Raw genomic sequence first — 26,194 nt, forward strand, 5'->3', positions numbered from 1 at the left:
TCTGTCTCTAGAAGATTTTTAGGCAATCTTGAAATATATAGAACTTCATTTTTAGCACAGAGGACAAGTAATTTTTAAAAACAGCCAGGGAAATATCTAGAGCCTGCAGGGAAAGGTGTATATGCTCCAGTGGTCTAGTACTTGACAGGAGTAAAGGTTCTGAATTTTCTTTTTCTACAGCTCCAGCATTTTATGTTCCTTAAGGGGAGGAGTGTGCGAATATAGCAGCGGAATGCAAGCGATCATGCAGTTTGTGGGATACCACTAATTCCCCTTCTTGTGTGTGTGTGTGTGCCTTCTTACAAAGGAGTTTTTTGCTTGTTTGTATTTTGGAAGATGTCAGCTCTTAGTGCAGGCTTCTTGTTTGTGGTGGGGTTGTTTTTTTTTTCCCCTAAAAAAAAAATTAGACCTTTTCAGACTAACTTCTTAACCTACTACTAGCAGAGTTCAGGACTGTTTTGCAGTAGCAAGACAGGGTTTTCCTCACTCCTCCAGCCTAGATGGCAAGACACTTCTGGGATGAGGGCCTGATCTTGGATGGTACGGTGTTTCGCTTTGATCCTGGGAAGTCTGTGAGGTGTTACACAAAGTGGCTTTGAAGGGTGGCTTGTTAATGGAAAGGGAGCACTGCGATGCCGTTGTGTTGAGGAAGGGAACAAGGAATATTTGTGAATGTTTCTGTTTTACCCAGATAACTAATGAGTCTCTTTTGAAGGTTTAAGGTATCATCTCCAAAGATTTAATGTGGCTTCTCTACAACAGATGCTAAGCTAGTGTGAATTGAAACTTCAGCGCTGGTTTGACCCAAGGGTTAATGCAGTGAACTGCTATCTACTTTATTAATTTCTGATTTCTCTCTAGGGAGAACTGGAGAGACAGTTGCTCCAGGCTAATCCAATCCTGGAGGCCTTTGGAAATGCCAAGACGGTGAAGAATGACAACTCCTCAAGATTTGTGAGTATTGTTATCTGACATGGGTGCCAGTATTCTCCAGTTCCTAGAGGGAAGACCTAGTCTACTTCTGGGTGAATTGATGTCAGGGGTAGGACAACTGTCTGCAAGTGACTTCCTTCACGTTAATCTGGGAAGTGAGTTTCATTCCATGAATTATCCAGAATAGGCCTGATAGGTCTCTGGAATGAATGAACCTGACTCTGCACGAGGATCATCTATACCAATTTTTTGTGTAAGTTTATTACAGTCAGTTTTATCCTGGAGAGCAAATACTGGTCCTTGTTTTGATTGCTTTGGAGAGCAACAGACAGTGTCTGAGGGGCAGATGAGGGACCTAGAGCTGAAACTAAATGAAAATGGTTGAAGCTGACATTGAGGAAGATGGAGCTGTTTAGGTCATATAGCACATGAAACTGAAGGGACCTTGGTTATGGGAAATCTAGGTTGAAACTTAATGAATTTGAATTATAGGCTCTCTGAATGTCAGAAATGTCTGAAAGCGGTGCCTTGTTTGTTAAATCGCTGGTGTGATCAGTAGGCATTGCCTATTGGCTGACCTTATGTTTTGCCTAAAACCTGTCTGACCTGTTCTGAATTTCCTGAATTAAATAGAGAAGGTTACCTTTGCTGCTTACTGCTGTTAACCACTGAATGCTAATTTTAATGCTATTATCTTCCTCTTAGGGCAAATTCATCAGAATCAACTTTGATGTCAACGGCTACATTGTCGGAGCTAATATTGAGACCTGTATCCTTTCTGTAACCACTTAAAAGGAAAAGTTAAAGGCTATAGAAGTGGCGGTAATGGTACTCGCAGTCTGCTCACAATTGACTGTCACATTGAGAAAATGGTAGGAAGCACTTAGCAAGATTACTGTTGCAGTCTCCTGTTTCTTCATATAGTATTTTGTGATCTTTTGATCGTGATGGAAACCTTTTCTGAATGAATGAATTCTAACTTCAGGAGGCTGAAATGGAAGTATAAACTACGATAAGATGAATAACTTTGGAATTTTGTAAGCTGTTCTCACTTCTGCCCAAGGCAAATAGGGGATGGATGGCCACTGTTTTTCTGGGTTTTTTTAATCAGTAAAGTCTCTCTTATCATAGCCATGGTTCGGAGGCTGGCAGAACTGAGACCTGAAGCTCAGTGGGTTGTTGACTGGTAATGATTGCTATATCAATACCCCTGTTAACGGCATGAGAAGAACATCAGGTAGTAGTACATCAGGAGATTTTTCTCCTGCCATGGAATAAGAGGTGATTTGTACGCCCTGCCATATGCCTTGACTCTCTGCAGATCTGCTGGAGAAGTCACGTGCAATTCGTCAAGCCAAAGAGGAGAGAACCTTCCACATCTTTTACTACCTGCTATCTGGGGCTGGGGAGCATTTGAAGAGTAAGTGTGACTTTGTTGTGGTTATGGGGTTCCCTCATCGCAATGACAGAGGGTCCAAAACACTTGCAGGCTAGGACCTGTTCCTTCACAGTGTCTTGTCTCTGCCTTTTAGATACGGTCACCCCTACTTCACTTCTTTTACACACTCATACTTCCCTCTGCCCTCCCCCTGCACTTCTCTGTTTCTGAAAACTTCCTTCTCTGGTTCCTTCCTGCACTTGTCTCCTTGCCAGCAATGACTCTACACCCTTCCTTATCTAAATTACTGTCCCTTGTTTAGTCTTGTCTTGCATTATGTAAACTTTTTTTAGCGCAGGAAGGGTCCTACTGCAATGTACTCACTGTTTAACTGAATTGAGCAAAGCTGCTAGCACCTAAGCAGCTCTAGAAGTCTAGGATCCTACTGCACCTAGCTTTAATACTTCAGCCTAGTAATTAGAATCCATGGTGTGGAAGAGCTGCAGATTTGATCTGGGGGAAGGACAGAAGGACAGGACTTTTCTCATAGTTGCTGCAGTTTCAAGACCTATGTATTAACTTTCACCTGACTTGAAACAAATGAGTTGCCTGAAATTAAAGGCAAATTTACTTCCGAGTTAATCCCTGCTTCTTACAGACTTAGGGCATAATGATGATTGACATTGCTTTGGTAGAGTAGTCCAGAGGAGGGAATAAAAAGAAATGAGGCAGAAAACCTCCAGGTTTGTCTAAAATACATTAAATATTCAGCCTGCGGTAAAACTGGGCTTAATCTTAAATTCATACAGCACCTGCTAGCATATGCAAGTCAGAAATTTGGTCTTGGTGGTAGTTTGTCTAGTAAAAAAAAAAAAAAAAAAAAAAGCTATAGTAACTTCTTTCTCAATTCTTTCCTAAGCTGATCTGCTACTGGAGCCTTACAACAAATACCGCTTCCTTTCCAATGGGCATGTTACAATCCCGGGTCAGCAAGACAAAGATATGTTTCAGGAGACCATGGAGGCAATGAAGATCATGGGCATCCCAGATGAGGAGCAGATAGGTATGAATCCTATGAAGGGCTTGAAAATGCAAGGAAATGACAGAGGGAAGAGATCATATATCTCTAAAGCTTTTTTGTTCTGGGGTTCTTTTTTGTTTATTTGTTTTGGGTTTTTTGTTGGGTTTGTTTTGCCTGGTGTCCATTCCCATGCTGCACCTCCCCCCCCCCCCCCCCTCCCAAGTGAACAGTGTACAAATAATAAACTTAGTAGCTTTGGAGTGACCCACCTCAGGATCTACCAGCACAGTTTCAGTTTATACAGTTAAGGTTACAAGTCAAGCAGCTAATGAAAACATGCTTCTGCTTGCTGTTTTTGTTTCCAATATGAGGGCTGTATATCCAGGTTATGAATAACATATCCAAGATACAAGAATCCTCTCATTCTCTTGTGCAATGCATGGCTTGTGTGCTCCCCCTATCCCTAAGCAGTGGCTTTAAAGTATCTAATCCAACCACTGCTGGATTAGTACTTTGAGAATGGCCTGGTCATAGTGCCTTTCTTTCCAGCTTAACACTGAACTGCTGATCAGAAATTAATATTGTCTGATTCTGGGAGCACAGTACCATGAAAGTGAAGCTAGAATTGCATACAGCCAGCACAAAGTGCAGTGATATGTATTCACCAGAGCTCTGTGCTGTCTCATTCATGATCTGCTTCAGTGATTGGGAACCAGTGTTTTCGCAAAATCTCGGTTTCTAAATGTGTAAGGTCTCATAAAACTAGGACTGTTTTTTCTCTACACTGAAGCAGGCATCTGTGGTGATTTGAGGTCATCACCTCCTCTGATGGAAGCTGCAGCCCTGAGGCTGTAGGGAATATGTGCCTGTGCCTTACCTATTGCTCTTCCCGGTCCAGACTGCTATAAATCCATGCTGTTGTCATCCGCAGTTTAATATACTTCTTGATATCCTGAATCATCTGAGACTGAAATTGCTGTATAGAGGTGAAGAGAAATTTGCCTAAACCGAATAAAAGAATTAGCAGCATAATTTATTGTCAGGATGTCCTTCTGTGCTCAGGTTTTTGAGTTGGGTTTTTAATGTATGCTCTAGGGCATATCTTTGCTGTCACGTAGATGATAAATTGGTTCCAGCCACTACAGCAAAGATAGCTTTAGTGTTTTGCATTTGCTGTTCGAAGTGTGAAGGGCATTCATGTTCCTTATAGGCTCTTCAGAATAATTACATACAGTAGCTGGCTGGATGGTAGGTTTACTTAGTTTTGATGTAAAGTCTAAAAGCTGACTATCTTAATTTGAGACAACATACAAGTAAGCTGTCTATCCAATTATCAGGATTCCAGATTCAGCTACCAAACCACTGGATTTCATAACATGCCACTAGGAACTTATGTGTTTCTTTTCTGTTAGTCCTCATGTAGCATATATAGAGCCTTTGTTCACTCTGCTATCAAAGATGTTGTTTTAAAATAAATGTTTCTGCAAGTGTCATGATTTAACCTCTGCTGGCAGCTAAGCATCACATAACCACTTGCTCACTTCTCTGCATTGCCTGCCCCCAGTGGAATGGAGGGAAAAACAGAAGGGTAAAAGTGACAACATTCATGGGTTGAGATAAAGACAGTTTAAGTAAGCAAAAGCTGTGTGCACAAGCAAGCAAAATAAGGAATTAATTCACCACTGCCCATTGACAGGTGGGTATTCAGCCATCTGCAGGAAAGCCGGGCTCCGTCATGCCTAGTGGTCACTTGGGAAGACAAATGCCATAACTCCAAATGTCCCTCCTTTCCTTCTTTTTCCCCCAGCTTTATATGCTGAGCATGATGTCGTGGTATGGAATATCCCTTTGGTCAGCTGGCATCAGCTGTCCCAGCTGTGTCCCCTCGCAACATCTTGTGCACCCCCATGCTCACGGGTGGGGTGAGAGGCAGAAAAGGCCTTGGCTCTGTGTGAGCTCTGCTCAGCAGTGTTATCAACACTGCTTTCACCACAAATCCAAAACATAGCCCATACTAGCTACTATGAAGAAAATTAACTGCATCCCAGCTAAAACCAGCACAACAGGTAGAAACTAGGGAATGAAATAACTTCGGTACAAGATTCCCTTTGCATTTGCAGTTTCCTTTACTCAAGGGTACTAGAAGCTCTTATGCAGTGAGCTTTGATTGATACACAGTGAAAACTGTATTGATGCAATGGCACTGAAAAATGTCATTCCTCTCCTAGTGTCTGATGCTGCTCTTATTACGTGCACCATTCAAAGAGTATGAATATACCATTAGCAATGGGTGGGGTGCTTCAGCATGTAATTAGTAACAGTTACGGTGCAGGCACTTTCGCCCACATCCTGCTGCCCTTCATACGTTATATGTCTGTATGGACTACAGACTTTGGTCAGGGAGCTGAAAGTGGTACAGGGTTTAAGGGACAAAATCTTCCTTCTCTTAATTGGTTTGTACTCTTAATAACTGTCTCTTTCCTGTGTTAAACAGTAGTCATTGAGGAAATTTGAATATTGAATTCATTGAGTGAATTTTGGCCCTCCAACAGAGAACAAACTTTTTATCAGAAAATATATATGTTGTAGGGTGACATGTTACGTTCAGTCCTGTCTCCCACTTCACTGTAACAATGTTGAGAACAGGTAAATTGCCAGGCTGTGTAGTTTGCATAGGAGGGACAGAGCAAGTCCTGTGTCCTGAATGGGAGTCATATAGAGGAATTACCTGTGCGTTGTTTTTCCAGATTCCGTAAAGATCTTTGGGATGTTGAGAAGGGCCTCTTAGCCATGTCAGGAAAGGTGACTGCGATGTATCAGGGCTTTTGGTGATGTCTGACACTAAGCTGTAATTATTATTTTAAAAGGTCTCCTGAAGGTTATCTCAGGTGTTCTTCAACTTGGCAACATAGTCTTCAAGAAGGAGCGTAATACAGACCAAGCCTCTATGCCAGACAATACAGGTAAGCAATCTTCTTCCTTCCTCCCCACAAAGAAAAATGCAGAGAAAAGCCTACAGAAGCTTCTTGCAAGTAGCAGAATATATTACAGTACGTAGGGAATACTGGAGTCTTGTTTTCCTATACGGTGAATTATTTAACAAAGGAGCTGATGTGCTCCTTCACAGAAATACGCGCTGTGTTGCCAGGCGTGCATGTGCAGCCACCCATAGGCAGGAACGCGGCAGTGTTCCTGTGACAGGGCTAGGCAGGAAGTGCATGTGATGACCAGATGAAAAAGATTACTCTACTGGAATATGTAGTGTGTCTGTCTTTTAACCAAGCTAGGAATGATTGCTTCTGCAAACCTACGTTATCAGGCTTCAGGGAATGTTCTTTGCTGACTCTGTAGGTAGACATGTGACTGTAAGAGTAAGGTGCGTAGTTTTGTGGTGGGTATAAAGTATGTGTATGTGTTTTAATTGCACTGCCCATTGTTACGTGTGTAAATATTACACTGTTTCACGTGATAAGAAAGCTATCTGTTGGAAGACTTAACTCTTAGACCTTCATTATCGATATACTGCAGAAATGTAAGAAGCTGTTAATTTATCTTTAAGGTTTTATATTTTTGGCAATTATTATGATGGAAAATACCCTCTAAATAGACGTTTAGGGAGGAGAATAAACCATTTGGGGTTTGAATCTTGAATCTGAAATACAGAGTTGCCTCAAAGACTAATCAGTAGCTGAAGACAGAACAGTTAGCTTCAGAAATCCATTACTTGACATATCTTTAAATTACAATGAACTTTCTAAAGCTTCTGTGTTATTACTTAGTTGTATGAGAGTGTTCTTTTAATTTCGTGGCTTCTCAATACCTGTAGTATGCATTGCAAGAGGGTTTTGGGGGATTTTTTGGTTTTGAAGATATCTTTGTCTCACCAACCTGTTCTTCATTTAATATTTTTATAAGCTGTTCTGTGACTTTTGGGAAGGCAGTTGCAGGAATGTTTTTCTTTTTCTTTTGCCTTCTGTGAGAAAAATGAACATTAATCTCTTTTGTTTCCTTTTACCATCTTTAGCTGCTCAGAAAGTGTCTCACCTCTTGGGTATCAATGTGACGGATTTCACTAGAGGTATCCTGACTCCTCGCATCAAAGTTGGGCGAGATTATGTCCAGAAAGCTCAGACCAAAGAGCAGGTAAGCATTTTGTAAAATTGAACAAGTACTTTAGTCTTTTATCTTGCCGCCACAAAGCTAATAAATGTATTAGAGGGTTTTGTAGCATTTAATAACCATCTTTATGACTGCAATGTATGGCAACCACACTTGAATACTGTAGCGTGCATATTGCAAGAGAATGTAATTTCCCTAATTTTGGCAACTGGCTGTCCCAAGGGAGTAAGATCCTTCAGTGCTGTATCCACGGGTGACATTTTCAAGCTGCTATAATACAAAGAGCACTATTTTTGAGTAGGTCAGTTACTAGGGTGGAAGAATTTGCTGCTCAGCCTTGAAATTTTGTAACACTCTTGAATCAGGTTGTGCCCTAATTGAAACCTGACCTAGGAGCTAGTAGGGTCCTGAATGGGGCAAAGCCCCTGTGGGTACTCGCTGCACAGCTTCTTTATTAACACGTCCTTGTTCTCAGTGCGAATAAACATGCCCCCATAGCATGGAAGGGTTTAGGAAGAGAGTGAAGTCTAGAAATAGTCACGGGCTGCTTTTCCATTCTGCCTTTCCATTTTGATATTTAATTTCTTACTACACATAGTACTTTTTTTGTCAATCCCAGGTAGGGTAGTGGCATGGGAGGGAGGGATTTGGCTTCACAAATCCAAAATTACAAAAGAATGTAAACGCTTTTCTTTAGGCCTGTGAAACCTGCTATGTTACTATAGTCTGTGGAGGTCACTGGGCATGATTTTTTTCTTGAATACCAGGCATTGCTTTCTCCAGCAGGCAGGATCCTGAAATTTGGCTTTGACACTCTAATTTAGTAAGACAGATTCTTTGCTCTTGTTTGTGGAGTATAGCACTACTTTTCAGCGGGAATAAATTTTGAAATTAGCCTTGTTCAGTGAGTTTGGTGGTAGAGGGAAAATCAGACTGCAGTTGGGCCATTAGATGCCAAAACTGTAATCTGTGCCTTTCTTTAGATTCTAACCTAACTCTTCATCTTTGCCTTTTCTCTTTAGGCTGACTTTGCCATTGAAGCGCTGGCTAAAGCCACGTATGAGCGTATGTTCCGGTGGCTGGTTATGCGTATCAACAAGGCATTGGATAAGACCAAGCGACAGGGTGCATCCTTCATTGGAATCCTTGACATTGCTGGTTTTGAGATTTTTGAGGTAAGGGGATATCAGGTCCTTGTACTCTTTTTATCATGGAGCAAAGACTGCTGAAGGAAATCACTTTAAAACTGGAAGAGAACAGTGTATAATTTTGGAAAGGATTCTACTTTTGTTACTTGAGATCTCTGCTGATGTGAACTGTCAGATAAGTGGTTCATTTGTTAGTATTTGACATATTCTGCACATGTGTTCTCATTGCGGTATATTTTGGTGCTTACATGCTTTTTGTCCTGTGCATTAGAATTATTTTAATTTCACAGTTTGAGATGTTCTTGAATCTTTATAGCTCACAGTTTTAAGAGTTTGCTAACCTACAAAAATTTTTTTTAAAGTGTGTAGAGTTACGGATCACCACTGGACTTAAAATTTCATGTCCCGTTAGTCTGTCCCAAAACATTTAAGGGATGATCTGCTGAAATCTGTTAGCGTCATTAAAAATCTGTTAGTGTCGTTAAAAATTGTTAGAGATAGTTTTGTCTTCCTACTGATGAATTTTGGAAAAAACAAAGACATGGTAGACCAAATCAGATCCAATATAAATTGACCTATACATGCTCCTTTCTTAAAGAAACCTGAAAATCAGGGATCAGATTGTGGTTTCACATGCAGTTAGATTTAACAGCAGCGGTTTGGTGCAGAAAAGGATTGAACTTGCTCCTTTTCCCCTCTGCTGCTCCTGGCTGCAACTGCTTGTGCTGTTCACCTCTCTGGCCCTGGGGAAAATATTTTCTTAGGGTGTTTTGTAATTGAATCAGTCTGCAAAGGGGAATCTGAGCATAAAAACTGATGCAAGATAAATGTAGGATAGGAACAGTGGAAATAAAGTTGAGAGATGGAAAAAGAGGGGAAGTGGGAGCTCCCTCTGTAGGTGGCAGTGAACTGTCAGGCCAAACCTTTATGTCTCTGAAACAACAATTTTAGAATGTGGATTTGCATTATACTTAGTCTGAAGCAGCCATAGGCTGCCATCAGAAAAGAACTATCCTGCCACTATCCCAGACAGGCAGCTGTTATCAACCTTTGTTATGCTGGATCTAACTCTTGTGCAGCTGCAAAGTGAATTGGACCAATGGGAAAATTAAGACATGGAAAAGTTGAGGGCTGGTTGTTTTTTTCCTCTCCCCTCTCAGATTAGTCTACCTTTGGTTTCATGGTTGCTGAATCTCATGAAAAGGAGGGGAGTGGAAATACATGGAATTTCTGAAACGTGGAGGAAGTAGAACAGGACCGTTCTCTTTCACAGCTGCATTGTATTTAGCGTGGTCTAACATGAAAATGCACTGTGGGTTATTAACCTTGTCCTTACAGTTTGAAGAAATCTGGAGATGTTGAAGAATTTTCCCTTGCTTTCATTGCTCTGATTTTATATATGAGGATTAAAAGGGGACTTTCCAGTCCACATGCTTTTAGGAGTTTGTCTTCGGGCTTCTGTTCCTTCCCCTTCCTATGAAGAGCACTTGCCAGCTCTGAGTTTGTGAGAAAATCTTTTCTATTCCCAGGTTAAGTAGCTGTAGTAATTATTCTTTTGTTTACAACTAAACATTCTTTTGCAAAGTCTGAGGGTGTATATGAATTCTCTAGGGACTGAAGCAGTGATGCAGTGGCATGTGACAGGAAAGGCAGTTCGTAAGCAAATGGAGATTTTGACAAAGGGCTCCCCACCCCATGCAGAGCACAAACTTAAATTCCTGAACTATAGATGTGATCTTTCACGCTAAGAGAATAGTAGGTGTGTCTTCAAAAACCACTGTTCAAACATCTTTCTACCTTTTTCTTCATTAGCTGAACTCCTTTGAGCAGTTGTGTATTAACTACACAAATGAAAAGTTGCAGCAGCTCTTTAACCACACCATGTTCATTCTGGAGCAAGAGGAGTACCAGAGGGAGGGCATAGAGTGGAATTTCATTGACTTTGGCTTGGACCTGCAGCCCTGCATTGACCTCATAGAGAAGCCGGTAAGCTTGTTGTTCTTCTACCATCGAGTAGCAAGAAATGGCTGCACTAATTTTGTCATTGAGGACATAAACTGGAAATTAGCTTTCTAGCTTTTGGAATCCTCTACTGTGTTTAGAAGTATGTTTATGTTTAGAAGTATATTTGGAAGCAGAAGCGAACAGTTCCCTCTTTGAATGTGTCACCAATAAGTCTGTTAGTATCGGTTCTGTAGGAAGTACTGCATGAAAATAGATATAGTCAGCCACTTTTTCCTCTCACAGGATTGTTTTTATTTGTGTAGATCTACGTGGTGCTAGATGTATGCGTCGTTTACCATAAGTAGTGTGAACCTCCTTACTTAACTGTGTGGTGAGAAGCTGTGAATCTCTGTTGCTTTCCTTCTGTTCTAATGAAACTTGAATATGTATAGATTTCATAGTAGATGTTCCAATAGTAAGGACTAGTTTGTGAAATACTGTGCTGTGGTCTTCTGCATTTAGATACCTGAATATTTGGAGAACAGTGTGATAGTATTCCTTCTATTAAAAACATTTTTTCCCCCATGTCAAATAACCTAGACAAATATGATGGAAGAGACCTTTTCGTAAAATGTTAAGAATTCAGATGAGGATTTTGAAGAATTGTTAACAATTTCTATTAGCATAGAAATAGTTGAACAGATACCACATAGCAGGTGAACGTGATGGGGATCAGGCTTAGGTACCCTTTATATCTCTAGCCATCTAAAGGTGTTAATGAATTGTGCAGTCATGTGTTTAATGATGTTTTGATATTTCCCTTCTTTAAGGCTGGTCCTCCTGGTATACTGGCCCTGCTGGATGAAGAGTGCTGGTTCCCAAAAGCAACAGACAAAAGCTTTGTGGAAAAAGTTGTACAAGAACAAGGCACTCACCCCAAATTTCAGAAGCCAAAACAGCTGAAAGACAAAGCTGACTTCTGTATTATACATTATGCTGGCAAGGTAAAGAATTAGTAGCTAAAACGTGAACGTTGGGATGTCTGCTTGATTTTCTAATGTATAACCACTGCTGCTTAGAAATGGCTACTTACCAAAACGGCTGCCTATGGGAAACCAGTGGAAGATTTCATGAGGTCGTTCCATTGCTGTGGACGTTACAGGGCCTAAGGGTATTTACCTGCAAATTGTTATTTTTATAGTTGAAGACAGGTCAAACAGACACCAGTTTAAATTGTTCTCTGTAACCTGGTGAGATTGAAGGTACTTTTCAAAAATGCTTCTGAAGTCTTGCATCAAGACTTCATCACCAAAAATGATGATGCAGTTGTTTTTTGTGTTACACTGTGGGTGGTGCAAACTGGCATTGCAAATCCATTCCCTTACTGACAGAACAGAACATGCAGCTGTCTGTTAGGGTTTGAAATTTGTAGGTATGCTTGCTTAGATGGCAAATCCAAGAGTGATTAGGTAATCTGTTGCTGATTGTGCAAACCTCAGTGCTGCTTTTATAGACTTTGCAGGATCTTGTTGCATCTTGTGCTGCAGAAAATCCCCCCCCCAAGTTTCTTGATGTGTTTATCTTCTCCAGGTGGATTATAAAGCGGATGAATGGTTGATGAAGAACATGGATCCACTGAATGATAACATTGCTACTCTTCTCCACCAGTCATCGGATAAGTTTGTGTCTGAGCTGTGGAAAGATGGTATGTAATTAAACTTAATCTCTTTGTTTTGGTTTTTTTTTCTCCTGTTTTATGTGGAAGAGTTTGATCATCAAAAGTCTGTGGTGAGCTGTGTTGCTTTTTTTCCCTGAAGACTAAACCACCAAGATGAGCATTATCTAGAACATCCTTTGCTTAGGTCATGGTATTTCATTAAAAGTTCATTGTAACTCAAGAGAAAGGTTCACTTACGTCAACTTAGGTTAAGCTTGCTGCGTATATAGCAATTATTTCTTGAAACCAAGCATACCAGGATAAAATATAAATGCACCATTATGTCCCAGCAGCTTGCATAGCTGCAAACACAGGATCTGAGGTTGAATCTGTTTTCAGTCCTGCAACTAGTGTGTTCTTTCTGCAGCGTTCAGTATTTTACTCTTCTCTGGTTTTATCTGCTTTTGAGTCTTACTGTTGCTGTCACTTTCTGCGGTGGGTTTTCTTTGACGTCTCTGTCTGTTACAGAGATGCAGAACGTTCAGAGAGCCTATTTCTATCAACACTTTCCTATTCTTCATCTAGAACCAGGTGACTGAGAAACCCAGCTGTCTTGTCATGTGTGTAATGCATCCTAGAGCCATGCAAGAAATGCTTCCGTTAACTTCTCTTTGTCCCTTTGTCATACCTGCTTGTCTTTCTTGTTCATTTCCTCTGCTTTGTGCTAGTAGCTCCTCACAGACTTTAAACCAAAAGCAAAACTCATCTTGCAAGTGGATACAAGAAAAATATGGACATATTCAGGTGCTAAAGGTTGCTCTTGCAAGACTTGCATAGGGACAGCTAGAAGCAAATCCCTGTCAACTGTTTGACCATAGAGCTAGTAAGGCTATATTTCTTGCAAGGTTTGGAGGGAAGATTTCTGAGACTGCATTTAAACTGAAATTCAGTTTAACATTAATTCTAGTATTGGGATTTGACTTCAGCTGCTGATTATTTAAAAGAAAGTTTGGCGAAGGAACTTGTACTGCATGAAAAACGGCCATCAGCAAGTTGTGCCTAACAAGACCTTTGCTGTGTGTGACTCCTTTTGGACTTGAAATGTCAACTGAATCACAGCTTATCAGTTCTCATTTATTGTTCCTAGCTGGATCTTCTGTTGCAAACGACTGTCCTTTTTGCTATCTTGATGTAGATTGCAGAGCCCAAGATTGTTCCAGCTGCAATCTGGGACACTCTTCTGTGGATTTCTCTGTGATGTCATCTAGTAACATAACCTTCTTTTCTTTCTGATAAGACAACCTTGACCCTATTCTAACAGCTGCTCTAGAAGTGAGCAGTTCTAAACTAATACTAGCTGTAAATCAGGATATCCTTTCTTGTTTCTTTTGTAGGGGTTTCTCTTAGTTGTGGTTTTTTAATCAGAAGCCAGTTGACCACAAGTTGATATATTTTTCTGAAGTGAAGATTGGGAAGCCTGAGTAGGCATCAGCCAACCACTAGAGATAAAGTGAAGTAGTAGCTTGAAGCCTTTAATAAAAATGTACTAGGGGTGTGGAAAATTGCAGTGATTTGGTTGTGTGGATGGATTTTTATTTCCATGAAGAAGAGCAAAGGGAAAAAGTAATGCTTTAGTTTCTTCTTGCCCCTGCTACTCTCAGATCAAGCTGGCTTCTGTTGAAAAAAAGGATCTGTGGAGTCCACACATCAAGGTGATAGCTTCATCAGTGCTTGGATGTCACTGTGGCATAGTGGAGAAACTGTTGGGGCAAGGGATTCTGAGTTTCTCCTAGTGGTATTGTTCATGTCTCTGTCATAGAATGCTGTCATAGAATACTTGTACTCTAAAAATGACTCAAACAGTGGTATCTTGAGGTTTGGTTTCTATCATGCCTTTTACCATGTTTGCTCAGTTTAAAGTAGATGTGGCTTTTCTGATCACCGGTCATGGCCGTTCTGCCTGTAATGCAAGAGTGAAGCTGGGCTTTTTCTCTTTAACTGTGGCCCCTTCTGGGTCAGAGTTAACTAATAGTTGACTCTGCTGGGCTAGCAGCTAGAGCTCTTGATCTGTTGTTTTTCATTGTAACCTAAGCAAGTAGAAGCATCTGAAACTCACTTCTAGATTGCTTTTCCAGAGCTGCTATCCAGAGCATCAGTAGAATATGTTTGGGAGTAAGTTTGTCTCCATCGCTCAAACTTCCTGTAGTGAGCTGTTGCTTTTTTTTTCCTTCCTGCTCCTATCCCTGCACAAATTCTGTACAGGAGTCAACATCTGTGTAGAGATGAAGCAAAAAGGATCCTGCAGCTCCTCTCATCCTGTTCTTCCCAGATGTTCTTTGTACATTCCAGTGCTTCCTCTGTGGAAGAATTTTAACACCCTTTCTTGTGCTCTCTCTAGTTGACCGTATTGTTGGGCTGGATCAGGTAGCTGGTATGTCAGATACAGCATTGCCAGGGGCCTTTAAAACCAGGAAGGGTATGTTCCGAACAGTGGGACAGCTCTATAAAGAACAGCTGGCTAAACTGATGGCTACCTTGAGGAACACCAACCCAAACTTCGTCCGTTGCATTATCCCCAACCATGAGAAGAAGGTAAAGACAGTACAGCCTGTGCAGTCTTACATGGGCTTCTTTGGGGCATGTGGCTGGGTTGCTCTCTTTGTCAGGGTTTGCAAGAGATCTTAAAAATGTCCTGTATTCTCAGGATATCTTTTTAAGGTCATCCTAAATAACTGTAGTTACCAATGTTTTGGAGACCAATCTTTGCAGTTCTTCTTAAGATAGCATAAAAACTTTCAATTGCTTCTAGCTGGAAAAGAGAGGACTGGCTGCTTTACAAAAAACAGGGGGACGCCCCTTTTGTAAAAGCTTTGTGGTATTTATAAAGTGTACTTTTTCCTCACTAGGCTGGAAAACTAGATCCCCACTTGGTCCTTGACCAGCTTCGCTGTAATGGAGTGCTGGAGGGAATTCGTATTTGTCGTCAAGGTTTCCCCAACAGAGTTGTGTTCCAGGAATTCAGACAAAGGTAAGGCCTAGAAAAGAATCTGAATCAGTCTTTATCCTGGCAAAGTTAAGACAGACATAAGTGCACAAATTAAAGCATTTTATTGCAACTAGATTGCCACTCTTTTCAAAGGCAGCACATCTGTCCCTTTATATTTGATGGCACAAAGCCTCTTGAAAGCATCTTTGACTTCTCTGCTAAGCGTGTATTTAAGGTAAGGCACAGAGAACCCCGTCTAAGACTGCTTCATACTCTGTCTGGAGATGCATTTTCTTTTCTCTAATGAGACCGTAAACTGTCAAACTCATAGTGGTGTAGGAATGCATTACTGATTTTTTTTTTTTCCCCTGTTTGTTTGTTGTTGTTTTCAAATATACTTGTGTAACTAGTCTAATACTTTCTCCTTTTCAAATGCTTTCTCCTTTTCAGATACGAAATCTTAACTCCAAATGCAATTCCCAAAGGATTTATGGATGGGAAGCAGGCTTGTGTACTGATGGTAAGACATCCCAGAAACTCTACTTGAATAGAATAAACTTTATGGGTGTGGTTTGGAAATCAGAGTTGTGCATGTTAAATATGTCTTGTACTCACAGACTGAAATTCCAAAGTCAAGTGTTTTGTTTGGTAGGAGGAGGGTGCAAAAAGTTTTCTTTTGGCTTTGCAGATGGAGGCTTCTGGCTAGCGTGGGGTTCAATAATCCTAGGCAAAGAGGATCTTTGTTTCCACAGATGCATATACTTTGAGATTCCAGCAGTATTCCTGAAATCAAAATGCTTAGAAGCATTAATGTTATCTTTACCTTATACTTAAAGTATGAGCTTCAACAAACTCTTTGTAACAGCCTGCTGATGACAGATGCTTTCAATGAAGGCTCCAATTAATTTCTGCAGGATTCCCTGCTTCAGAGGGAAAGCTTTGGCCCTGTAGCTTGAAGACTAGGGGAGACTGAATTGAATTTGGCTGTAAGGGATTCCTATTTTTTCTTTCTGAAGAGGAATAAGGTATACTACTTTAACTAGTATAAGCAAATCCTTTAAAGGACAGGAAAGTTGGCTGGGGGGCCTTTTTCTGACAAAAGTTAGGACTGGGAAAAAATAAATAGGAAGGATCAACAGATGTTTTTCCTTTAGGAAAGGAAGAGGGCTCTTGGGACTGGCATATGTTCCTCACAGCATCCTTGTAGTTCTGAGTACTTGATGTAGTGTATTAAACAATGCTTTCTATCATATTTTCTGTCTCTGGTTACCTCCTTTTCATGCTGTGCTTGGCTGACCTCCAACTCCTTTAATTGGGACAGGACTTATTTGAGCTAGGAACTTTGGTTGGCCTAGGTGGCTCCTTGTAGGGAGCGGGTGTCTTACAGCCATGAAACATAAATACATTTTGTGATGTTTCACGTGAAGCAGCCTTTGCATGAGATGAATGCTTCTCTCATTTTAGATCAAAGCATTGGAGCTGGATTCAAACCTTTACCGAATTGGACAGAGTAAAGTGTTTTTTAGAGCTGGAGTCCTTGCTCATCTTGAAGAAGAGAGAGATCTGAAGATCACAGATGTCATTATTGGCTTCCAAGCATGCTGCAGAGGCTACCTGGCCAGAAAGTAAGGACCATATTTTGTAAAGTACATCATAAAAATGTACGTTTTTCCCATTCAGGTACAAGTTTCTTCTTTAGAAAAGCTGACTGGAAGTTATTTTTTGTCAGAAAGGCTATGATTTATTTGTTGTTGAAGGTGTTTTAGAGTTTTCTGATCTCTGTAATGCCAGACTTCTGGCACCTGCAAGAAACTCGGTGTGCTGCTATCCCACATACTACCAGAGCAGTAAAGTCTCTTCTTTCTGTAGTAATACTAAACAGCAGGCAAAGATTTTGACAGAAATGCTCAAACTGCAAGTGTGCAAATGAAAAAGTCTTAGTATGGTACTGATCCAGGAGGTATAGGATTTCTCTGAAGTTATTGGGTAGGACTGCAAATGATACAGTTCTAAAACCAAAAATATCTGTCAGATTGGCAGAAAACCCACGTGTGTTACCAATCTCCCTTTTTTGAAATTAAGAGTGAGGCTTTATGGATTAGATGACATTAGGGAAAAACTTCATTAAATAGGGAATTGAATAAAGGAAAAAAAAAATCCTTACCTGAGCAGAAAAAAACTTGAAAAAGATAGAGGATGTTCACTGGAAATTTTGCTGTTTTTTTAGGAAGGAATCTTGTAAAGTAAAAACGTAGAGTTATCTGAGAAAGGGCTTAGTGGAGAGAATTGTGTGTTGTTGTGGGTTCCTTTTGTCTGACTTCCACTTACCTTGCAGAGCCTTTGCCAAACGCCAGCAGCAACTGACAGCCATGAAAGTGCTTCAGAGGAATTGTGCTGCCTATTTGAAACTGCGGAACTGGCAATGGTGGAGGTTGTTCACCAAGGTAATAATTTTTCCCTTTGCAATTTTGACAGTTTGGTTGCAGTTTCAGCTTCTCAGGTTGAACCAGAGCCCCCAAACCACTTCCTCCACAATTGGGCAGGTTTGCAGTTACACGTTGATTGATTTAGGCAGAGAATATTTGATAGCTGTGCAGTATGCCTGCATAAATCATGTGCAAAGCTATATTCAAGTAATGTGGAAAAGCAGAAGTAATCTTTGAATGCTTTATGCCTAAGAAGAGTAAGAGGATCACTTCCTTTGGTGGTATGGTACTTCAAAGAGTCATTTACTACGTGGCTACTCAATTTAGCTAGACAAAAATTGTTAATATGGGGATGGCTTGCCATCTCTTTTCTCCAGGGTTGTAAGTGCAAAGGAAGAGCGCTGAGGTCTGATCTTGCTGTTAAGACTTGTAGATATTTTACCTTTATAAAGACAATGAACACATGAAGAAATCGTGTCTTCTAAATGTGTGGGATTTCTTGCATTTTAGCCATGAGACTTTGCAGCTAAAAGAGTTGAGAGCAGAATTTAAACTTCTTTCCTATGAAATTATTTGTAAGTGTTTTTGATGGGAGAGCACAGAGATGGGTGGTGTTCGGGGTTTTTTTCATGGAATCATAGAATAGTTTGGGTTGGAAGGGATTTTTAAAGGTCACCTGGTCCACCTCCTGGCTGCAACAAACAGGGACATCTTCAACTAGATCGGGTTGCTCAGAGCCCTGTCCAGCCTAACTTTGAATGCTTCCAGGGATGAGGAATCTACCACCTCTCTGGGCAATCTCTTCCAGTGTTTCACTATCCTTGTAAAAAATTCCTTCTATCTAGTTTAAATCTACCCTCTTACTTTTAAAACCATTGCTCCTTGTCCTGTTGCAACAGGCCCAGCTTAAAAAGTTTGTCCCTGTGTTATAGGCCCCTTTACTGAAAGGCTGCCATAAGGTCTCACTGGATCCTTCTCCAGGCTGAACAACCCCAACTCTCAGCCTTTCTTCATAGGAGAGGTGTTCCATCCCTCTTGATCTCTGTGGCCCTCCTCTGGACCCATTCCAACAGGTCCCTGTCTTTCCTGTGCTGAGGGCTCCAGAGCTGGATGCAGTACTCCAGGTGGGGACTCACCAGAGCAGAGTAAAAGGGCAGAATCACCTCCCTCAATCTGCTGGGCACACTACTTTGGATGCAGCCCAGGATACAGTTGGCTTTCTGGGCTGCAAGTGCATATTGCCAGCTCATGTCCAGCTTTTCATCCACCAGTACCCCCAAATCCTTTTCCACAGGGCTGCTTTCAATCCTTTCATCCCACAGTCTGTACTGATACAGAGGACTGCCCCAGTCCAGCTGCAGGACCTTGCACTTGGCCTTGTTGAAGCTCATGAGGTTCACATGAAACCACTTTTTAAGCTTGTCCAGGTCCCTCTGGATGGCATTTCATACCTTGGGTGTGTCAGCCGCACCACTCAGCTTGGTGGTGTCTGCAAACTTGCTGAGGGTACACTCAATCCCACTGGATGTGTCCTGGATGAAAAAATTAAAGAGTACTGGTCCAGATATGGATCCCTGACTTACCACCAGTCTCCATCTGGACATTGAGCCATTGACAGCTACTCTCAGGATACAACTATCCAACCAATTCCTCATCCATGAAACAGTCCACCCATCAAATCCATATCTCTCCAGTTTTGAGAGAAGGATATTGTGGGAGACTGTCAAAGGCCTTACAAAAGTCTGGGTAGATGACATTGACCTATCTGTGTATTTCCCCACTGTATGGCAACTTTTTTATTCTCCTGCTATTACAACTGAGCCCTCAAGGGTCTGGAATTTACCCAACCCTTTCCTGACGCACTCTGTCCTGGAGGAAAAGCTGGGCAGGCAGAAAGTGTGTTAATAGGCAGAGCAGATGATAACTAGTCCTCTATGATCCTCCCAGTATTCACAACAAAATGAATGATCAGTCTTTCAAATATGACATTTATTGAAAATTGTTTTATTCAATGCTTATCAAGTACAAGAACATCTCTTCATGTTTTTCTTGTTCCTTATACATGTCTCACTGCATGGGTTTCCCTTTCAGGTGAAGCCCCTTCTGCAAGTAAGCAGACAGGAAGAGGAGATGATGGCCAAGGAAGAAGAACTAATAAAGGTCAAAGAGAAGCAGTTAGCTGCAGAAAATAGACTGAGTGAGATGGAGACCTTCCAGGCCCAGGTGAGTCTGCAAATCTCGTGTGTAAAAGTAATTCTCTCTCTACCTGGCCAGCTGCTTGAGAGCACCTGCTTTGCTTTATTGGTCTGATAGGCAAGCTGCAGGATAGCAACTTGTTGAAATGTGTGACTCAGCTGCCATCTTGTTCAATTTCCTTTGCCCTTCTTCCCACCTTAGTTCCTCTAGCAGGTCACTTTGTACAGTGACCACCTATCTCCCTTCTGTAGCTGTTACATGAAGTCAGTCTCCTTTGGCTGAGTATTGTAGGAAGCTCATTGAATTCAACCTCATCGTTAGTGGGATCCTTTTTGTTTGGAATGCAGAAGGTGGCAGCAAGATTGTGTTTCTGTAGGGCTGATAATTGTGTTACTCTTGCAGGGGAAAACTAGACAAAGGCTAACAATTTGTAGTTGCAGTGGACAGTTTGTGAAGGAGAGCACATGCTTAAAAGCTATGTTTTGATATTTAGCTTTTTAGTAGCAGCAGGAGACGCTGCAATGATTAAGACTGTAACTGTGGAACAGAGGAGCATGTAACTTCACTGAACACAGATTGCTAAGTACTTTGGTAAATTGGAGCTGCTCTTATTTCTGACTTTGTGTCCAATGTAGCTAATGGCAGAGAAGATGCAGCTGCAGGAACAGTTGCAAGCAGAAACTGAACTCTGTGCTGAAGCTGAAGAGATAAGAGCCCGCCTGACAGCCAAGAAACAAGAACTGGAAGAGATATGTCATGACCTGGAAGCAAGGGTGGAGGAAGAAGAAGAACGGTGCCAACATCTGCAGGCTGAAAAGAAGAAAATGCAGCAGAACATCCAGGTAATGCCTTAGGAATGCTGTCTCTTGTCACTAAAGAGGATAGTAAGGTTTAGATGATTCTTTTGTCTCAGCTTGGAGGGAAACAAGAGAGAGAGAACAACAATAAAAAAGCATAAAAAATCCATTTGTGGAAATAGCAATAGAACACAGTGAGTCTGGTGCTGAGCCCGAGGCTTTCGGTCAGTCAGCTGGAATGAGCTGTTTCATTCTTGAAGACTAAGATGATGGCCGCTTGTCGAAGAATTAGACAAGTCTTTGCTTAAGCCAGGGGATTTAGAAACGGTGGCATTCTTTGCAAAGTAGCATTGTTTATTTTGCTAGAAAACTTGCTAGCTAGGGTGCAGTGTGTTTCATTAAGTCATGATAGATGTCACTTCTGGAAAGTATATATAATACGTAATAATACTGTAAAGGAAGGGTAAAGGAACTTTCCAGGTTCTAGTATTGCTTCTGTGCTGTTACACTGGTTGGTGAGCAGCACTGACAAATACCTTGCTTTTCTGTGGGTGTTGTGAAGGAACTAGAGGAGCAGCTTGAAGAAGAGGAAAGTGCAAGGCAAAAGTTGCAGCTAGAAAAAGTGACCACAGAGGCCAAACTGAAGAAACTAGAAGAAGATGTGATAGTTCTGGAAGACCAGAATCTCAAATTGGCTAAGGTAAGATTCCTGCAGCTTCCCTACATAGGCTAAAGATGCACCGGTGTTTCTCCTGGAGCTACTCACCAAAGGCTGACCTTTCCCATGTTACAGGAAAAGTTAGGGATGAATTCAGTCTTGTCTTGGACAACTCTGACCTGGATTTTTGAAATTAGCTGCCTGCCTGTATTCTTTACAAGTCAGTATTGTATGATACTTAGATAGCCTTGACTAAATAAAGATCCATGAGCAAATGTTTTCTGATACGTTGTTATGCCAAACCATACCAAGTTATTCATCAACAGGCTTCCTTTAAGTTTTGAAAGGGCTATCAAATATAAACCTTTATGTAGCCATTTACTTGAAACTATCTGTAAACCTGAAAGGATTTCTTTTTTTCCAAGTTCCTTTGTAGCAGGAGTAGTCAATGTCATGAGTGTCATCTTGAGCACAGTCAGCTCTGGAAAAATCTCCTGTAATTCCAGCAACTGCTTTGACACTGCCTTCTCCATTCTGCAGGAAAAGAAACTGTTGGAAGACAGAATGTCTGAGTTTACAACAAACCTGACAGAAGAAGAGGAGAAATCTAAGAGTTTAGCCAAACTAAAGAATAAGCATGAGGCCATGATCACAGACCTTGAAGGTGGTTTATGGTTTGGTTTGGTTTTGCTTTGTTTTTTTTTAAAGGCAGATCCTCCAAAGGACTTGCCTGTTTAGTTTTAGGAGGATATCTGTTAAAATCTGTTGAACTGCAGTTTCATTTCTAGAGTTTTAGTCCTTCTTGGTTTCTGAGGGGTTAAAAATTAGTCTATAGCGTGTATGCTATTGATTAGTTTGATAGAGCTGTTTGGTGGCTGGCTGAAGGTTATGTGCCTTGTCAGCTGAGCCCTTGATCCAAATAAAAATTCTCTGTAAAGCATCAGGCCAATGGAGAAGAGAGGCTGGTTCTCTTTCTTCTCCTGCTGTGGAAGCGTCTCCACTTTTCTATTTCCAGCACCATCAATCTGTCAGGGTTAGTGCTGTTTCTGATACTGTGTTTGCACAAGTACTTCAGACTGGAGGCACTTACCTGGAGGCTGCCCAGGTTAACACAGCAGAAGCCAGCCTATTTAGTTTCAGTAAAGGGAGAGCAGACCTTGTGTTCAGCATCAGTTAATGAACGCTTATGCCTACGTGGTGTGGGTGTTGGGAGAGACTGGTATTGTACTGGCATTGTTTATTGCAGTGAAAGGGGGGGAAGGAGGCTTGGCTGTAAGATGAGGGGAAGGGAAATTGCTCAGATATATTTTGAGGGAAAAATATGGGGGCAGTTGCATGTATAGATCCTGACAGAATAAGGCATTCCAGCTACAGTTTGGACAGTTGTATTATTAGGGAAAACCCTACTGCTTAAATAGCTTTATTTTCTCTGCTTGTACGTTCTTTGAGTATATGTTGTCTGTGTAACTTAATGTATCCCCATCTCCATCAGAACGTCTGCGACGTGAAGAAAAGCAGAGGCAAGAATTGGAAAAGACTCGCCGAAAGCTTGAAGGGGACTCCAGTGATCTGCATGACCAGATTGCTGAGCTGCAGGCTCAGATTGCAGAACTCAAGATGCAGCTGGCCAAGAAGGAAGAGGAGCTGCAGGCAGCCTTAGCTAGGTGAGAACCTGACCTGCAGGGTTCAGGTACCCACTAGGCTGGGAAGTATTGCTTGTCTTGTGTCACTTTGGAATAGGGACTAAGTGGAATCTGTGGCTGCTGTATTTCAGCCTGTGGACTGTTAAGATCTGTGTCCTCAGCATCAGAGTTCTTTGGCTGCTGCTCACTGCCACGTTCTCTGTACAGAGCTAGACTATGAATGTGATGTGCAGTTTACACGTTTCGCTGAGCAGTAAGGTTTCAGATGGGGTTAAAAAGTAGTGGCAACACACTGTCTTTCTGGTAGTTGCTATATTCATCTATTCAGTACAGTCTCCAATTTCCAATGTAAAATGGTGCTTTCTCTTCTGCTTTCTTCTGTTGTCAGTCTCTCTCTGTCCCGTTCTTTAAGGTAAGTAATCGTGCTCTCTCAAGTATTGGGAAATAGAACTTAGAATTTGTAGATAATATACAGATCAAAGTTTGAATGTAATATTGTAGAGCTGACAGATACCAGCTTTTTTTCTTGGTAGGACAGGTGGTATTAATTTACATATGGTTTAAATCTGGCTCTGACCACAACCCTATGTTGAACACAGGGTGGAAGAAGAGGCAGCTCAGAAGAACATGGCCCTGAAAAAGATCAGGGAACTTGAATCCCAGATCACTGAGCTGCAAGAAGACCTGGAGTCAGAGAGAGCATTCAGGAATAAAGCTGAAAAACAGAAGCGGGATCTAGGAGAAGAGCTGGAAGCACTGAAAACAGAGCTGGAAGATACACTAGATTCTACAGCTGCTCAACAAGAGCTCAGGTAAGTCCAACATGTAGCTGCATTGTCTTATTTGGTTTGGAATTTTTCATAAATTCTGCCACATCCAGTCTCTTACCAAAGTTAGGGTAGTCTGGTTAGCAGCCTCAGTGACTGTGGAAGGAGGTAGTGTGCAAGCTGTAGTCAAGACTGCATTACCTTACCTGACATAAGAAAGTTAATTTGCTCCCTAACCATAGTGTTAGTGATACCCCTGAAACTTTCATACTTCCAGGCTGTTACTACTTAGGCTGAAGGTAATGCTGCCAGCTTGCGCTTAAGAAGGGTGCAGTGCTAAGTTCTAACTTTGAAAAGGTCTAACTTTTGTCTTTATATCTTGTAGAGCTAAATAGCCCTTGGCATTATTCTGCATTAGAGATGCCGTTGGTGGATATACTCATCTGCTTGATTCCTCCTTGGCATCTAAATGGAATTTGTGAATTTTGCAGGTCAAAGAGAGAACAAGAAGTAACAGTTTTGAAGAAGACCCTTGAAGATGAGGCAAAGACTCATGAGGCTCAAATCCAAGAGATGAGGCAGAAACATTCACAAGCTATTGAAGAGCTGGCAGAGCAGTTAGAACAAACCAAACGGGTATGTGAACAGAAAACACAAGGCCAAAGTAGTCAACCTCCCTGAAATGACAGCTGCTCCATGAGGTGTTCATGACACTAGACTTCTGATACATGTGCTGTTCTTCCCTTGGTAGATAATTTTTCACTGTGAAGCATATATGAAGCTGTTTTAAATAGCTGTTCATTCTTTTTTCCCATCAGGCACTTATACTGCATAGTCAAGACGTTCTTTTCACTGCTAGGGCTTGCTGACTTGTACAGCCTTTGATTTGGAAATCTGATGGGTGCAAGACTATCTCCTGTATTGTTGTCTTCTCTAATTGTTAGATTGTCTCCTGCTTATCAGGAGATTTTTCAAATTATTTTTTCTGAGTAAGCAGGCTATAACTTAGCTGCTAAACATGCAACATTAGCTTGCTTGTTGGAAAAAAAAAATGCACTCAGTGGAAGGATCCTGTCATCTAAAGTCTGAGGGGTTTTGCTGATATTTCTTTTTCCCCCCTCTTTTTCTTCTTCAGGTGAAAGCAAATCTTGAAAAAGCAAAACAAGCTCTGGAAAGTGAGAGGGCCGAACTGTCCAATGAGGTGAAGGTTCTTCTGCAGGGCAAAGGGGATGCTGAGCACAAGCGGAAAAAAGTAGATGCTCAGCTCCAAGAACTGCAGGTGAAATTTACAGAAGGTGAAAGAGTGAAGACAGAACTGGTTGAGAGGGTTAACAAATTGCAGGTGAGTGGCAAGTGTTTTCCTTAGCTTTTGATTCAACCCAGGGCTAAAGAGAAATGGTTGTAGAGTGGTACCTCCCCACAGCTAGATCAAAAATCTTGTTCCTCCTGAGAATAAAGTTCCTATGAAGAGCAAATCCATCGTTTGCTTCCCAGGGACTGTGCAGACTCCTTAACTCATTGCCAGGGCAGGACATTTGGAGTGATGTTGCTTATCGTGAGCAGCCCTGAGAAGGTGAAGTAACCAGCTGCCATCTGAGTTTTGTAAGCCTTAAAAGTATCAGCATGTGTGCTCCCCTTCAGCATGCAGCGGTTTGCACAGTACAGTCCTGTAAACATCCAGCTGCTTGTGGACCTAGTGTGTCACAGACTGACTGATGATTGTGTAACTAATTTGGAAGACAGTGTCCTGAAGCATTGTAGTGTGGTTGATGTTGATGAGGGGTGACTCAAGGGTGATGTGGAAATCTAGGGGTTTCTCCTGCTTTTTTCAAGGGAACAACAAATCCATTTGTTTCACACAACGTGTTACCTTCTTTGTGGAGGGCTGTCATTAAAAGTTTAGCATTAGTGATGTGTGCACTATCTTTTGGAATGTGAAAATGTATTTTTGAGACTGTAGATTGAGTCCTGAAGCACATGGTATAAAATAGAAGAGAACTTAATAGAAGCTTTTAAAATTCTTGCCAAGCTGTCTAAAATCTCATATAGGCTTTGAAACAACCAAAACCAGAAGGCTGTTGCAAGAAGTGATCCTAAGTAAAAATATCTTTCTGATTTCTCATCTTTCATCCCTGGGACTCCAGAAAACAGTGCATTCATTCCCCTGAGAGATTATATACACATCCTTTACTGTTGAGAGGTGCCTCGGCTTTCACTTTTGGGTCTCATAGCTACTCACCTGTTGCTGGCTTTGTTTTTGCTGATGCATTTAATGACTGATTCTCTGATGTCTCCTTCAGGTTGAGTTGGACAACGTCACAGGTCTTTTGAACCAGTCTGATAGCAAATCAATCAAACTAGCAAAGGATTTCTCTGCTCTGGAATCACAGCTTCAGGATACTCAGGTGAGAGCTTTGAAAGGCATCTGTGTGTGGTACAGCCAATGTCTGTTACAAATTCTCAAAGTGAGAAGTCACTCTGGACACCATTATATACTGGCTATACAACCCTTTAAAGCATT

At 41.4% G+C, this 26,194-nt stretch overlaps 1 protein-coding gene across 3 annotated transcripts in view; it reads left to right on the forward strand.

Moving 5' to 3' along the window:
• MYH9 (myosin heavy chain 9) overlaps positions 1–26,194 on the forward strand; it is a 74,367-nt gene that overhangs the window by 37,620 nt on the left and 10,553 nt on the right. For all 3 annotated transcript variants that reach the window (XM_055807386.1, XM_055807387.1, XM_055807388.1), the window contains exons 6-29: positions 862–954; positions 1,639–1,702; positions 2,255–2,353; positions 3,231–3,374; positions 6,200–6,295; positions 7,357–7,475; positions 8,474–8,626; positions 10,412–10,585; positions 11,374–11,547; positions 12,134–12,248; positions 14,599–14,792; positions 15,107–15,228; positions 15,637–15,706; positions 16,651–16,811; positions 17,522–17,630; positions 19,704–19,835; positions 20,444–20,650; positions 21,168–21,305; positions 21,804–21,927; positions 22,756–22,927; positions 23,506–23,718; positions 24,165–24,309; positions 24,809–25,015; positions 25,974–26,078. In XM_055807386.1, the coding sequence (XP_055663361.1) occupies positions 862–954; positions 1,639–1,702; positions 2,255–2,353; positions 3,231–3,374; positions 6,200–6,295; positions 7,357–7,475; positions 8,474–8,626; positions 10,412–10,585; positions 11,374–11,547; positions 12,134–12,248; positions 14,599–14,792; positions 15,107–15,228; positions 15,637–15,706; positions 16,651–16,811; positions 17,522–17,630; positions 19,704–19,835; positions 20,444–20,650; positions 21,168–21,305; positions 21,804–21,927; positions 22,756–22,927; positions 23,506–23,718; positions 24,165–24,309; positions 24,809–25,015; positions 25,974–26,078 (3,330 nt within the window). The remainder of the gene's footprint in view (positions 1–861; positions 955–1,638; positions 1,703–2,254; positions 2,354–3,230; positions 3,375–6,199; positions 6,296–7,356; positions 7,476–8,473; positions 8,627–10,411; positions 10,586–11,373; positions 11,548–12,133; positions 12,249–14,598; positions 14,793–15,106; positions 15,229–15,636; positions 15,707–16,650; positions 16,812–17,521; positions 17,631–19,703; positions 19,836–20,443; positions 20,651–21,167; positions 21,306–21,803; positions 21,928–22,755; positions 22,928–23,505; positions 23,719–24,164; positions 24,310–24,808; positions 25,016–25,973; positions 26,079–26,194) is intronic.

Source organism: Falco peregrinus, chromosome 6 (genome assembly GCF_023634155.1).
Source record: "Falco peregrinus isolate bFalPer1 chromosome 6, bFalPer1.pri, whole genome shotgun sequence".
NCBI classification, from domain to species: domain Eukaryota; kingdom Metazoa; phylum Chordata; class Aves; order Falconiformes; family Falconidae; genus Falco; species Falco peregrinus.